Source organism: Miscanthus floridulus, chromosome 13 (genome assembly GCF_019320115.1).
Source record: "Miscanthus floridulus cultivar M001 chromosome 13, ASM1932011v1, whole genome shotgun sequence".
NCBI classification, from domain to species: domain Eukaryota; kingdom Viridiplantae; phylum Streptophyta; class Magnoliopsida; order Poales; family Poaceae; genus Miscanthus; species Miscanthus floridulus.
In genome coordinates, this window is record NC_089592.1 from 64,384,366 (window position 1) to 64,399,202 (window position 14,837).

General features: G+C 41.2%; 1 protein-coding gene and 1 long non-coding RNA gene across 7 annotated transcripts; both read right to left on the reverse strand.

Annotated features, from left to right (window-relative positions):
• Positions 1-222: 222 nt before the first annotated feature.
• On the reverse strand, positions 223-3,588 carry LOC136501836 (uncharacterized). 2 transcript variants are annotated; one of them, XM_066497365.1, is made up of 3 exons: positions 3,424-3,588; positions 2,770-3,113; positions 223-1,051 (listed from the first exon to the last, which is right to left on the reverse strand). In XM_066497365.1, the coding sequence occupies exons 1-3, from the start codon at positions 3,503-3,505 to the stop codon at positions 431-433; spliced, it is 1,047 nt and encodes a 348-aa protein (XP_066353462.1). In that variant the 5' UTR covers positions 3,506-3,588; the 3' UTR covers positions 223-430. The 2 variants fall into 2 exon arrangements, with proteins under 2 accessions (XP_066353462.1, XP_066353461.1); XM_066497364.1 differs by having other exon boundaries at positions 223-1,054.
• Positions 3,589-9,143: 5,555 nt separating this feature from the next.
• LOC136501141 (uncharacterized) lies at positions 9,144-14,420 on the reverse strand. 5 transcript variants are annotated; one of them, XR_010770179.1, is made up of 7 exons: positions 14,214-14,420; positions 14,073-14,124; positions 13,712-13,969; positions 13,008-13,366; positions 12,466-12,685; positions 9,790-11,183; positions 9,144-9,423 (listed from the first exon to the last, which is right to left on the reverse strand). It is a non-coding gene; the product is annotated as an uncharacterized lncRNA (long non-coding RNA). The 5 variants fall into 5 exon arrangements; XR_010770178.1 differs by having other exon boundaries at positions 9,790-10,038; positions 10,709-11,183; positions 12,466-13,366; XR_010770175.1 differs by having other exon boundaries at positions 12,466-13,366.
• Positions 14,421-14,837: the final 417 nt, after the last annotated feature.

Sequence of the window (14,837 nt, forward strand, 5' to 3'; positions counted from 1 at the left end):
ATTTTCACCAGTGATTAATTGGACAAATTTTTTCCAAAAGGATGCAAACGAACATCAAATGGTAAAAACAGGGGTAAAACATGATATCAGATATCCACAAACAGAACTGAAGAACTGAACCTGTGGATGACAGGCATTGGATTTCCCCAAGAGGCAGTGCTTACTTTGCTAAGGAACGACGGATCGCCATTGGCCAATTGGCCATATAAGCTGATTTCCATGTGAACCACTAAAGTGTTAATATGGCAACACCAAGTATACAAAGTACACAGGCTATACATTGTACTCAGCCGCAAAATGCCAGGAGATGAGCAAGGCTGGAAGAAATGAGATGCGCTTTCAGTTCCTTACACGTTTCTCAAATTGCAACACCATCTTTAGCAACTATGTTTGCAACTGCTTCTCAGTTTTATGCACTGCGCATTACCTGCTATTTCTTTCCACCAAGATGGGTGGCAACTGTTGCGCTGTTGCCTTCTACCAATTGGGATTTTACATTCTGCCGGTGCCTTCTACCTCGGAGGTGGTTCTCCAAGTCAGACTCAGATGTACAGTTAGCCTGGCAGATGCTACAAGTCCATCCTGAGGTGGGCCTTTGGTTGATGTCAACGAGCTGTGGCTCTTTTTTTTCATAAAGGTTAGCCTCCTGGGATCCACTCTCCCCTTCATTTTCCTCGCTCTCTCTCCATAGAGCTCCTAAGTTCTCTTGGTGCCTCCTGCCATTCAAGTGATTCTTTAGGTCCAACTCGCCTGAACACTTAACTTGGCAAATGCTGCAATTCCATGCAGTAGGATTGTGATGCATGCCGCGGTACAACTCTGCTGTTGCTATCATTGTCGGCTCATCAGTTTTCATAGCCCATTTCATGTCTGCTACATTTGACTGGTGCAGGTAGCCAGCACAATGTTCCACAAAAGAGATTTCACCAGATGTATTCACGTGGCAGAGATCACAAATCCATTTCTCAGACGATCTTTTGTTTTTTGCTTCTGAAGTTTCATCAGTCCTTTTCCTCTTCACCCCAGAAAATGTCTTTTTAGGAAGCCTAGCCTGCTTAATGATCAGCTAGTTTTTAGTGACAGCCAAGGATAATGTCAAGAACAAAATTGTAACCATCTTCAACAATACGTTTTAGTTACGCAGTTTATAATCTTCAACGGGCACTAGATATAACAAGTTTCAGTGTTGTAGATCATACATAGCTTCTATTCCTGTGGCCCTACATCAGACTAGAACTTCCATCTATTGTACATCAAAATCTGAAGCACTCTGCCTAGCCTCTCTGTAACTGTCCTGATGAGAGTCCAGGCAGCATATGCATAAAAAAAGTGCATGCGGCATCCTCGCCAGATGAATCTTAAATTCAGTGAATAGTAGAGGGAATAAATTGAATATCAGAAAAGTTAAAACAAACTTGGGTCATTCTTCACACTGTATCCAGGATCATTATCCTTGGAGCTAATGTTCACCAAAACCCTAAACGGTAAACAGCTGGGCACATATCATTTGGCGTTTATTGGGCTCCACGGCCACTTAAATGGGATACAGTCATTAAATGGGATAAACAGTTGATTAAAAGGACACGGTTGGTCACCAAGTAACGTTTAAATGGCATGTAAACGGACCTACACGGCTGTTTACGGCAACACTGAGGGAGCAGAGCATCAACAAGAACATCATGTAAAAAAAAGCTAGGAACAGTAGTATATATTCTTCACACTGTGATTTTGTCCACAATCCATGCATTGATGAAGGCCCATGTTCGACACTTCACCATGATATTAGCGTCAAAGTCACATGAAGTATAAATATAGCGGTGATAGTCCATGGCCAAAAGGCAAAACAAAGACCCTATCACTTCTTGTTAAGCATACTAATAGATAGCACAATATAATTATTTGATGGAAACATTACCCTGAAATTGTGAAGCTTCACTATTAGGATGGATTAATTATTAAAATTCCACAATCTAATATTTACAGTGGCGCTAGAACAATAGGTTAAAAGGGTCCCTATTCCAGATGGTCTATTACAAATTATAGTCTACTTTGGCTTTGTCCTAAGTCAAACTTTACTAAGTTTACAGGGAAATGCACCAACATCGAAACATAAAACCAGTTTCATTAAATTATCCATGAAATATGTTTCGACAGAGCATTTATTTGAAGTTAAAGATGTTAATATATATTTTGTTTCTAAAAACATGGTCAAAATTAGATAAGTTTGACTTAGGACAAAGCCAAAGTAAACTATAATTTGGAACCAAAGGAGTATATGATAAGATGGATGGTCAAATTAATAGTTTTTCATTGCATGAAAAAATGCATACAGCAAACCAATGTCATACTTAGTCTCTAGTCCTAAGATAGGAAGATGAAAAATTTACTTTCATGACAAGCTAAATCCAAACATATCTGCATAGATTGCCAAAACAAATACTACAAAATAATGCTTGAAAGACTCTTTCATAAGTTGACAGGCTTCAAGAAAAGAATTAATACTTGAGAGATACAGAATTGCTAACCGGATTTTCAGTTTTCTTTGGAAAGATCAATCGAGTTTTCAGTTTATGTGCAGATAAATCTTGCACTGTTCAAGATTGGTGTGTCCTTTTACTAAATGCTAATGCTAGATGAAATTATCTTTAATGTGCAGATACAGCATTCAGTAAAAGGATACACCAATCTTGAACAATGCAACATTTCTATATTTTTAACATGCATATATATAACAGACTAAGGAAAAAACGAGGAGGGGAATAAGCTCACCCATTCAATCAATGCATCCTCGTTTGCTGATAGTCGATGCCATGGAGGCCGATACCATTCATCAATTCGATCTTTAACAGAGCGTCTGGGAACCGGCATACCTCCGGGCATGTGGAAGTGGAGCAGACCCTCTTGCCGCACAGGGGATGTATCATGGTGGGGCAACGTGGTCAGCTGGAGCCCGGCAGGGGCGCACAGGGACAGGGGACCGGCGTGCTCCAACCCGAGCTCGCACTGGACCTCGGACTCTAACCCCCGCTGCTCCGCCAGCTCAGCGGCGATGATCTCCTGGATAATGCTCTCCTTCACAAGCTCCCTCCGGAGCGCATCCACTGACATTTGCCCTGCATCCCCAACGCCACCGCTGTCAGTTTTCTAAAACGGACGGCATTTTGTCCGGATAATAATGTGGTCCGGTCATCAAATTCCTCGCCCATGAGGCACAATATTATCTTAAAGCTACCGATCGAATTCGCACTATAACATTTTTTCCGGAAATACGAGCGCGATTTTGTAATCATTTAACGGATTAGAATCGGCCACCACTTCCTAAACCCTAGGACATCGAGAAGAGCAATGGCAACTATCGAGAAAAGGACAGGAAACTAGTGAGATGCGATCGCAGAAACGAAAGCAAAGGACAAGTTCCATCACCGTGCGGAGGAGAAGGATCCGGAGGCGGTAGTCGTCGTCCAGGCGAGCCGTAGCGGCGGCTCGGCGGACAATAAATTTCCATGGCGGGGGTAGGGTTTGGAGGATAGGAGGCGTGGCCTCGGGAGCCGAGAGGTCTGTGGGCTGGTTCCTGTGGTCAGGTTCGAACAGTCGTTCAGAATTCTACAGCTCCAGCACGGCGTGTTCGTTCATATGCACATTTGAATAATAGAATCATGGTTCTTTTAGAATTTAGAAAATGGAATGTTATACATAAAAACTAGATATACTTAATCTCCTACAACTAAAAAGAAAAAGTGTGGACATCGTTTTGGTGCGACAATAGCCTTTGTTCAGTCCGTCTGCCACTCCATGCGATCGATCCCACCTCCCACGCTGTCCAACGGCGAGCGAGAAAAGGAAAGGAGCGAGCGAGAAAAAAAAAGCCCGCGATTTGTCTCCTTGATTGAATATTGCATATTTGCAAAATAAGAAGTAGAAAATTATTGTGCTATCTATATACACATTGCATGTTTGCATGCACCAGCATACATGGCAACGAGTAAAAGGAAAGAGAATTAACCCAGAAGGAAAGAAAATTAAGACAAAAGGAAAGAGAGAGATTGCTATCAATCCTCTGCTATAAATCCTGTGGCCTCGCCATAGCGCCCACCCTCGCCAGCTTAGCTCGCCCTCGCTCGCACCGGCCTCCGCCCTCACGCCCTCCCTCGTCTATGCTCTTACTTGTACATTTTGATTAATTGGACATTATCTTTCCACGATTTATTGACGAATATTTAAACAAGATGCTCATAGATTAGCCAAACAAGCTTGACAATTTACTTCTCAATCTTGTACTTCTACCTGTGAAAAAATAATTATTCTGGTGTTTCTATAATGTATTAGGGCAGTCACAATGCTATACCTATTAATTTTCATAGACACTACATATATAAACCATGGTCCTAATGGATAGTTTCTACAGAATAATTTTTTATCCAACCACATACATTCTCTCTTTATTCTTTACCAATCACACCCCTTTATGCCTTGGTTCTCGTGTAGACATATCCCAAGAATTTGATATGTGTCATGATTTCAGAATTACATGCTACTCCCAGGGCTGGATGATGAGCAGATGATTTCTTTGTGGCCAAACTACTTGCACAGAATAGTGAGGTCCTGGGATCATGCAACGGGGAGGTTGTATAGTTTGGAGAGGATGGTTTAGAAGCAGAGCTTGTTGAAATCGAACATGGAATGATGCTTACATGGTGTTGAAAACTTTAGACATTTAGAGGTTGGCTGGAACTGGATGGTGCTCGGAAGGTAGTAAAACTGACAGCCATCGCGCCTCAATGAAGAGTTGACGATTGACTTTGTGAAGCAAATTTAAAAACCTTTGTGTTATAAGGGGGAAAAACTTGAATTTGTGGTTTCTGAGCAGATAATTTCTTCTTGTGAAATTGTTTCTAACTAATTCAGAGTGGACCAATGAACCTACGAAAAATTACTTTCTCAATTCCAACTTATATGACGCTTTGGCTTTTCTAGATACATAACTTTTTTATATGCTTAGATATACATAATTAAAACAATATATATAGAAAAACCAAAATATCTTATAATTTTGAACTAAGAGAGAAAATTTCAATTATTATTTTATAGTGAATTAGCTTGTACCCAGACACAATGCATGAAAATTATATATTTTGAAGTTTACCTTGGACATCATCATTTTAAAAAACTAGGAAGAATCAAATGTACAATTATGATAACCTCTAATTTACTTTTATTCGTCGCTTGCAATAATAATACCTATGATTTAACTATTTCTATATATTGCTGTTGGTGAATCTTACCATAGACACTCAAGTGGATACCTTATTCTACAGTATATGTCTGCGTGAAATAGTCCTAAAGCCACACATATTTATACGGTGAGTATAACATACTTAAGGTATTATAAGAGATTTTTCAAGATACGTGGTATTACCCATGTGACATGAATTAATATTTATATATATACTCGAACTTGTGTACATGATGGTATGAAGATGCGGCAGAACTTATTTATGGATTTATTGGCGTACGAAAGAAATAGATATCGGAGATTTCTTTCTGCCGATATAAAACATTATCTTAGTCGCATCACGAAAAAGTCTATACAGTAGAGTTTGTGAGCTTGCGACGCCGCGCTCCGTGACTGTGTTAATTTCACGAACTTTGCCTTTTAGATTAAATATCACTTTAATGTCGGTAATTAATTTTATAGTATTGTTATCTTATCGTGCGATCCATGTATTTTTAATATAAAAGTTTAGCTGTCCCGTAGCAACGCACGAGCACACTACCTTAATGCATATTTGTTAGTTTGGAAGGTTAACTTTCTTTGACATATTACCATTTGCATGGCCTTAGAGCAGTAGCTATCAAACTCATACAGTTTGTTCAAACATATGGTGTATCCTGTTGCCATTTAAATAGACCATTTCGTCTAATACTGGCTGCGTTCGGCTGGTATGGAGAAAGTACAGCTCCCAACTGAACTTTACTGTTCACGGATGATTCCTCTCACAAATTTCTCCAGATTCATCCAGATTCTTCCAAATTCCTCCAAGCGAACGGGGCCACTGTTGATAAGCATGTAGTTTAATTTCAGACAAGAACGACCACTAGCGGCTTAGCAAAATTGCTTTAGTTTGTTTTAGTTCATAAGACAATTCAATTTTCAATTCTGGATTTTTTATTATTTATTTTCTAACTCGTTGGAGCTATGGACCTTGCGGATGTAATTTGTTTATTGCATATGAACCTTGGTGGATGTAATTTGTAATCTATTTATTTAGGCATTGTTATGAGTAGGGGTGAAAACGGTACAGATATTTTTCGACCATATCTGAGACTGAATCCGTTTAGAGGGTTTAGATCTATCCGTATCCGAGTCTGGATATTCAACATTGGTAATTATTGGCGCACGAAAGAATTGGATATCGGAGATTTCTTCCGACCAATATAAAACATTATCTTAGCCAGATCACAGAAAAGATCCATAAAGTAGAGTTTGTGAGCCTGCGACGCCGCGCTCTCTGTGACTTATGTTAATTTCACACACTTTATTTTTTGGATTAAATGTCACTTTAACATTAATATTTAATTTTTATAGTATTGTCATCTTATCGTGCGATCCATGTATTTTTAAGTATAAAATGTTAACTATCCCGTAGCAACGCACAGGCACGCTACCTAGTTATTTTAAAAACTGGAAGTTACGATGCCAATTTTAAATTTCTCAAATTCTATAAATTTTTTTTGAGACCTTGTACACACCCGTAAACATGAGAATACACTCACTCTATGAATGGGTACACACACTCTACTTCTATGAGCATCTCCCAATAACTCTCCTGCACCTATGAGGGAGTTGGACTAGCGAATCTCGAGACTGATAGAAGTCGAATTTCTAATTTTTTATAAACTTTTTTTGCAAGACCTAGTATAGACGCAGTCACTCATATACACTCACCCCTACGAGCTAGGCTCATACGTTTTAGATGGTATTGATTCAGGGGCTATTTAGTAGAGCTCCACTGATTCTTAAATCTAGTTAATTAATTCTTTGGTGGAGTGATTCTAGTTCATTTTAATAGGTAGTAGTGATTTTGATGGAGATTGAGGTTTCTTTGGTTGGCTTCCAAAAAGTCAAAAGACAACCAAAAAGTAGGATGGGCGGGTGCAGGCGTGCAGCCGAGAGGCCTAGCTTGCCGCCTCGCCCAGGTAAACAATAAGATAGTCAATCAGCGGATAATCAAGTCATTATATAAGGATTATAAGCGCTAATTGTTATTAGGCACATGCTAATTAGGATTTACTACAACCAATCTGTAGCATCAAACAACGGTCGCTTAAACATAATATTAACGATCAACAATTGCTCGGTATACATTTCTAATAAATCATCAACTGCTATTACTTGTACCGACTGTGTATCGGTCTGTACATATATTTAGCTGTTTCCCCGGGCAATCGGTCGGTAAAAATACATATTAGAGTTAAACTATCGGCCGCTAAAACGTGTTTTCATTATGGCACCCTTAGCCTAGCCCATGCACACGCAAAGTAATTTTGTGGCCCACCTATCGGACGTACATTCAAAACCCTATCTTGAACACACTAACCGTCCACCCCAGCAGCCACCGTCACGGGCTCGAGTTTCTCCAAAAAAAAACTCATGGACTCTCTCTTCGGACCTCCACCACCACTGCGTCATCGGAGGTGCCGCCACTGCCGTGGCTGCCATCCTCGCTGCCGCATCCGTCGTCTCCACTGCCACGGCTATCCTCAAACCATTGGTTGCTAAAATGTATAACAGATCATTGGTCGGTACAAGTATGAACGTCCAACTATCGGTCGATATATAATCCTGTCGGTCGCTATAGATTTATACTTTACATCGGTCGGTATAACGCTATAACGACTTATAGCGACTCTCTTGCAGTCGCTACAGATAGGTTGTGATATAATGGTAACTGGATATATGCCCGTGAGTTACACGGGTTCACTGATTTTTTGTCTACGTCTACAGCGATGCATATGTCATGTGGCTTTGATGCCAATGATGCATTGGCAGGCGCATCCATCAACTGTGGGTGCTCGATATCCTTCCTCATCGACGTCATTGACTCTTCCACTTGGTTTAACTTTTTTTTTTTACTCTTTCCGTCCTGAAATATAAGGTATTGAAGGGTGTTCGAGGTGAATTAACTCCCTAAAACTACAAATAATATGCGTACCTGTCATGCTCGAAATATAGTAAGCACAAGGTTTCTCTACAGTTTAAGGATGGTTACATGCATAATTTGTTTGCCTCTTAATCTATACTAAATTGCTAGAATACTTATTTGATCCATGATCTTTATCATTTATATTATGCATATGTAGCCTAATAAATTTGATTTCACTTTTTTTTTCCAATTAATACTTGTATAAATTATTATTATGCATTTTACAAGCTTAAGCTGATTTTATTATTTTAAAAAATAGTAAATACTCCATCCGTTCCAAATTATAAATCACTTCGACTTTTTTGACTTATCTATTTTGCTATGTATCTAGATATATTATTATATCTAGATGTGTTGAAAACCCTAAAGTAATTTCAAATTTATTCAGGCTTTCTCTATTTTTTTTGTCTGGCTTATTATTATACTAGGTTCTTGCACATGCATTGCTACGGGACAGCTAAACTTTTATAATAAAAACACACGGATTGCACGATAAGATAACAATACTGTGGAATTAAATACCGACATTAAAATGATATTTAATCTAAAAAGCAAAGTTTATGAAATTAACACAGTCACGGATAGCGCGGCGTCGTAGGCTCACAAACTCTACTGTATAGACATTTTTGTGATGCGGCTAAGATAATATTTTATATCGGCAGGAAGAAATTTCCGATATTCATTTCTTTCCCTGCGCCAATAAATCCACAAATAAGTTTCGCCGCATCTCCATACTATCTTGTATACATGTTCGAGTATATTTGTAAATATTAGTGCCTGTCACATAGATAATACTGCGTGTCTTACAAAATCTCTCACAAAACCTTAAAACAATGCATGTTATACTGATCGTATAAATATGTGTGGTTCAGATCTATTCCATACAGACATATACTGTAGAATAAGGTATCCACTTAAGTGTCTGTGGCAAGATTCATCATCAGCAATATATAGAAATAGTTAAATCATATGTATTATTATTGCAAGCGACAGTGACTCTGAGTTCGTTACCCATCTATGTCATCTGTAATGTTTTTTCACGAGTGAATTTTCATTTGAAGATATCCTCGTTCCATCCAGGAACATGTACATTCACCAGCATTGGTGTGTCTTTATACCACTTTTCAATAGGTCTAGAGTCAATCATGATAAGCATTTTCTCCTGCTGATCGAAAATATAAAGCATATATTTTTGAACGTGTAGCCATGACAAAAGAAACTGCAAACATGGTAGCTGTCCCATATCAGTTAACTGCAAAGAAAAATAATCAATAAACCAGAATTGCTTGTATTTTTAGTTTTTTACTAACCTATTCTAGTTAAATCTTTATAATGAGCATATATATCAAATTTGTAGCTGTTTGAGATAATCAATTCTTCAATGGCTGGAATGATGGAGATAAAGAGTGAATAAAGCAAGGAAGCAAGTAACAAGATTTTGCTGCAAATTAGCCTAAGTGTAAGGACATTGCACTGTCAGACATGTTTATTCTGTAGTCCTGATGTGTATTTAGATGGTTTCGATTTAGTTGATTGTAGTGAGAAAATATGCACAGCAGGAAGGGAAGAGAAGGGGTTGGCACACCTGGTGGCAGCAGCGAGGGAGGGTGTAGGACTTGAAGAAGAAGCTGCTGCTCAATGTGCTGCGGGCCTGCGCCGTGTCCGGCAGCGGAGCGTCCGACGGCGGCGGCGTGTGTTGGTCGAGGCCGAGGAACGTGGCGGAAACAACGCCGGTGCATCGCGGCGTCGGTGGGTTGGCAAGGTCATCCGATGGCTTCGCGGTCGCAGGCTTCACCAGCGGCGAGCAGTGCGGCGTTCAGAAACCTCTCTTCCCCTTCCTCGACGTGTGCCACGGATCACATGCAGAAGAGGCAACTGTGATTAGATCAGATCCAAATAGAAATACCCAATTAGCTTAAGTTAGGGTTAGGTGCTCGGTTTTACACAGCAGGAATGGAAGAGAACGGGGTTGGCTCACGTGGTGGCAGTAGCTAGCGATCGAGTCCAGGAGGGCGAGGGCCTGAGCTGGAGTGCAAAGCTCGAGTTAGGGCTTCTCCCACGTGATCACGCCTCCGCGGCGGCATGGAGCGGGATAAACGGAGGGAACCAACAGTGGCGGCGACGGCAGCGGGACGGTGGCGCTGCGCTATGCTTTTGCGGAGGGACGGTGGGGGCACATGTGCGTCCGCTCAGCTCAGGCGAGGGCGAGGAGAGGAATGCACGTGCTAAGGGCGAGGAGAAAGGAGAGGAATGCACGTGCTAATGTTACAGTAGCACATAACCAAACAAATCAAATAACTAAAAGGCATACTCCTTCCAGCCTTTGAATAACTGACGTTTTGAGATTGTTCTAAATCAAATGTTTTAAACATGAAGACGCAGGATGACACTACAATATCACAGAAAGACTATAAGTGAAAAAGAATGAAAAGATAGTTCAGTTCCTGTTGTAAGGAAAATTAATCAGTAATAATGTGTTGTTTAGACAATTACAGCGTGGATACCTGTTCTTCTATTTGTTTTGGCCCTGACCAGTGCCACACGCACCTCACGCTGAATGTGTAGTCGCTGCACAACCGCCTTAGCGTGCTCCTCTCACTGACTCCATTAGACAAGATATTTTTTGGTTTCTCATTCCAAATCTCAAACAAATTTGTATGCACCGACCAAATGATAATGCAACTACCAAGTCACAGTCTCAGATTCGGAAAGCATAAAAAAAATTGAAACCACTTGTCTACAATCGACTGCAAGTTCACGACTCAACTGCCAAGAATGATGACAGGTAGCTCCATAATCTGAATTCTAATATGAGCTTGGCTGCATCATTGCAAGCAAATCATCACATATAAGCAGTTGTAAGTCAATGCTATTTTTTTTACCACACGACCATACTTCAGATGTGGATCACTCTCAATTGAACGAAAAAGCAGTGCATCAATCGAACGGAAAAGCAGAAGGGAGGGTTCCAAACAGACACTGCAAATAGGATCAAAGTGACAATTCAGTATTTAATAATTTAGATAATAGGTACTATCTAGAAAATTTCAGACCACTCTAATTTAGATAACACTGCAATAGGATCAAAGTTACAATTCAATATATCAACCAGACACTACATGAGATGCTCTGTCCGTTTGTCGAAAGCATCAAATAAATCTAACACACACACCGACAATTCCAGCTATCTTTGCATGTCTACTGAAAGGCTCGTTCAACAAAACAGCATGCTAGTGAAGTTTAATTAACCGGGATTTAGGGCAATTTTAGCAAGCCTATTGATGGCGCTGCAATAATTTATTGATATTTATTCATAGGAGGTACAAATACATAGCACAGGCAATATAGAATTTCAAAATTTGTCCATACCATGCTAATGAAGATACTACAATAGTGACCAAGAATTGACACAGGTTTGTTATGAACTGAAACATGCTCTGCACCATCTTCCCGCAAAATGACTAACCAACAACAACAACAACAGCAGCAAAGTCTGTCAGTCCCAACCAAGTTGAGGTAGGCTAGAGTTGAAACCCACCAGGAGCCCCCTAGTCACGGTTCAGGCACATCAATAGCTGCTTTCCAAGCACTCCTATTTAAACATAGATCTCTATGTATATACCCAAACTTTCAAATATCTTTTTATTGCCTTCCCCATGTCAATTTCGGTCTACCTTTACCTCTTCCTCACATTACTTAGCTTGGCTTAGGACTCCACAATGCACTGGTGCCTCTGAAGGTCTCCTTTGACATAGGCAAAACCACCTCAACCGATGTTGACAAGCTTTTCTTCAATTAGTGCTACCCCTAGGCAGGTCACGTATATCATCGTTCCTAACTCGGTCCATTTTTATGTGACCACAAATCCAACAAAATGACTAACCAAACAACACCAAATTTATCCGCAAAAGTTACATACAGGTCATCGTTGCTAATAGCAACTGCACTAACCATCTTCTCCAAAGTTCTGCAATTGAAAACACTGCAACAAATTCTTATTCAAATTACATTCTCAAATCTCAAAAGTGTGAAATTTGATGTACTTAACTATATAATGAAATTCTATAACAGAATTAACATAAAAAATGTTGAATATGGCTTTTTTTAATTAAATAATGTCAATTGTAATAATGCAATATTGCAATGGAACAGATTCCAAGACTACGGATACTGCAAACTTGAAGCCCCATTGTTTTGGTGCTAATTAATTATGTTATCGACAATGAGAATTTAGAAAAGAAGAGCAAAGTGTGGCACTTACATAGTCTGGATGCAACGCCATGAGTCAGTCTTCCATATCTTCTCAAGTTTATCGTCAGCAGTAGATGCAAACAAAGCTCCACCCACACTGAAGCAAATAGGTCTTATAGTTTCTGAATGAGAACGGCCTGAAACTGGATGACCAGCCTTGGAGGAACAGAGTAGATACTTATTTGCACATTCCACCAAGTGAAATGCAAAGAAAGGCCCTCCACTTCTTACTGGAACATGTGAATTCAGGATTATGCAATATAAAATTAAGTACCTAGGACCTGACAATTTAGTTAGTAACAATTTACACAGACTTGCAAGAATTTCATCGTTCTCTTGAAGAAAATTCCCCATTCATCCCCACACGAAACTAATTTATAAGAGAATACAACTAACGATAAGAAGATAGATTCAGTTCAACAACGGACTACCACCTCCTCCACCAAAATCTACCAATCGTGTAATCAAACACGAGCCCTTTCTACATAAGAGGACCATGTTTAATTAGGAAGCAGCCATAGAAGCGAAGATATGGTCTTCCAATATCCAAACCTGAGATCGAACACGCGGAGCTCAGGCCCGATGGCAATGACGACGGAGTTGCCGTGTGGGTGGCGACGAGCACCGGAGCGAACTCCGCCGCGCCGCTCACCTCGGGCCCTTCGTAGGGGGAACCAAATTAACCTGCTTGTGAGAGATGGGGAAGGTGAGTTTCCCGGACGCCTCTGGGACGCCCACGATCTCCTTCAAGGCGGCCCTCCAGCAGCGGTAGACGCCGGCGCAAGCCACACGGCACGGCGGCCCACCCACCGTGTCTCCTCGTCGTCGATCTTCGCCAGCACGGGGGGCACCTGCGCCCAGCAGCTCTCCCACAGTGCCTCGTCCGGCTCGTGCTAATGCAACGGCGGCGTCTAAACTAAAAAATAAATCAACTATTGAAAGAAACATAAATTCATAAACCAATGAAATAGTAGTTTGCCTATGCTACATACACATCAAAACAACCAAAAGGCAATACTATATATTTCTATAGTTAAGAATAAAATGAAACATATAAGTGAATGTCCCCATATAGCCTGTTCACAGTTTTTAAGCACCTTCATGAGAGTCAAGGTACAGTTTCTGTGTTAAGTACCATTTGTTGCACCTAAGGAGTACAGATCAAATTAAAGTATACAAAGAAGGCATGCTAATTTTGCAAGAATCAAAACAAAACCAAGTAATTGTTAATAATTTTTCAAAGAAATTAGACTTACCAATTTCCCATTTGCATATTAAACAATGCTAAAATCGAGCAACACGCAAACTTCTCTCACGGTGGTGGTCAGCAGCCTGATGCAGTCGCTCCTGCGCTTCTAGGTCGTTCCTCGCGCTCTCCGCCTTGTTGAGCTTCTCGAGCGTCTCCTCGCTGTGGTGTTCGTCGAGCGACTGCCTGCAGACCCCTGATTGCCTACGTGTAATCCCTGGCACAATCCGCGAGCTCCAGCAGCGCCACGTGGCTCCGAGCAGCCCATCTGTTACATAGCAGTAGCTCAAGTTTACATCTGGTAGATATAAACGCATATTTCCAACAGTAATCACACAAGGACAATGATTAGTGAAAAGGATTATACAGACCTAATGCATAAGCAGGTACTATTATGGAATCAAACAACCAGATATCTGCATACTGTGAATCAAAAGAATGGTGAAACGGATCATGTATTCTATATAAAAGGCATTCAGTTTGCAATTGGGAATCCAACAAGGATAGATTACCTGAGACGCATTTCGCTGCGTACGGCGCCCAGGCAGCACTGCGTACGGCGCACTTCTCGGCGGGCCGACTCGTGGAGGGGCTCAAGAACCCCAACTCAAATCATAGAATCCATGTGAGAGATGCCGCCATGCGAATGACGGGGCCAGTGAAGCGCGGCGACCTAGGCCGTAGTAGAAATGTCGACCTCACCATGATCCCGTCGCAGGCGCTGGAGTGGAGGAAGCACCATAAACCAAGACATCCCGCTTTCGCTCTCCTTGCGGCGGCACATCCCGTCATGGCGTCCTGCAATGGCCAGGCACGCTGCACGCCGCCTCTACTCCTTGTGAGAATCAATGTGTACCTCTGTGTGTAACCATAGATCCGGGTGAGCATCCTCGTTCTTCTCAGTAGATGCACCGCAGCGGGTAGACGCCGGTGCCGTGGTGTTGAAGACGTGCAGTGCGGTGGAGAGAAGTCCAGTGGCGCTGCAGTGGGGAGGCGACAGTGTTGGTGGCGCATCCTACAGAGGCAACGGCGGTGATGGTGGGGCACATCCTGTCGCTGGCAGCCGCTCTTTGGATCGGTTTAGGGTTTTCTGTAGCAGGATGGCGGCTCCGTTCAACCTCGTGACCCGAGCCCAA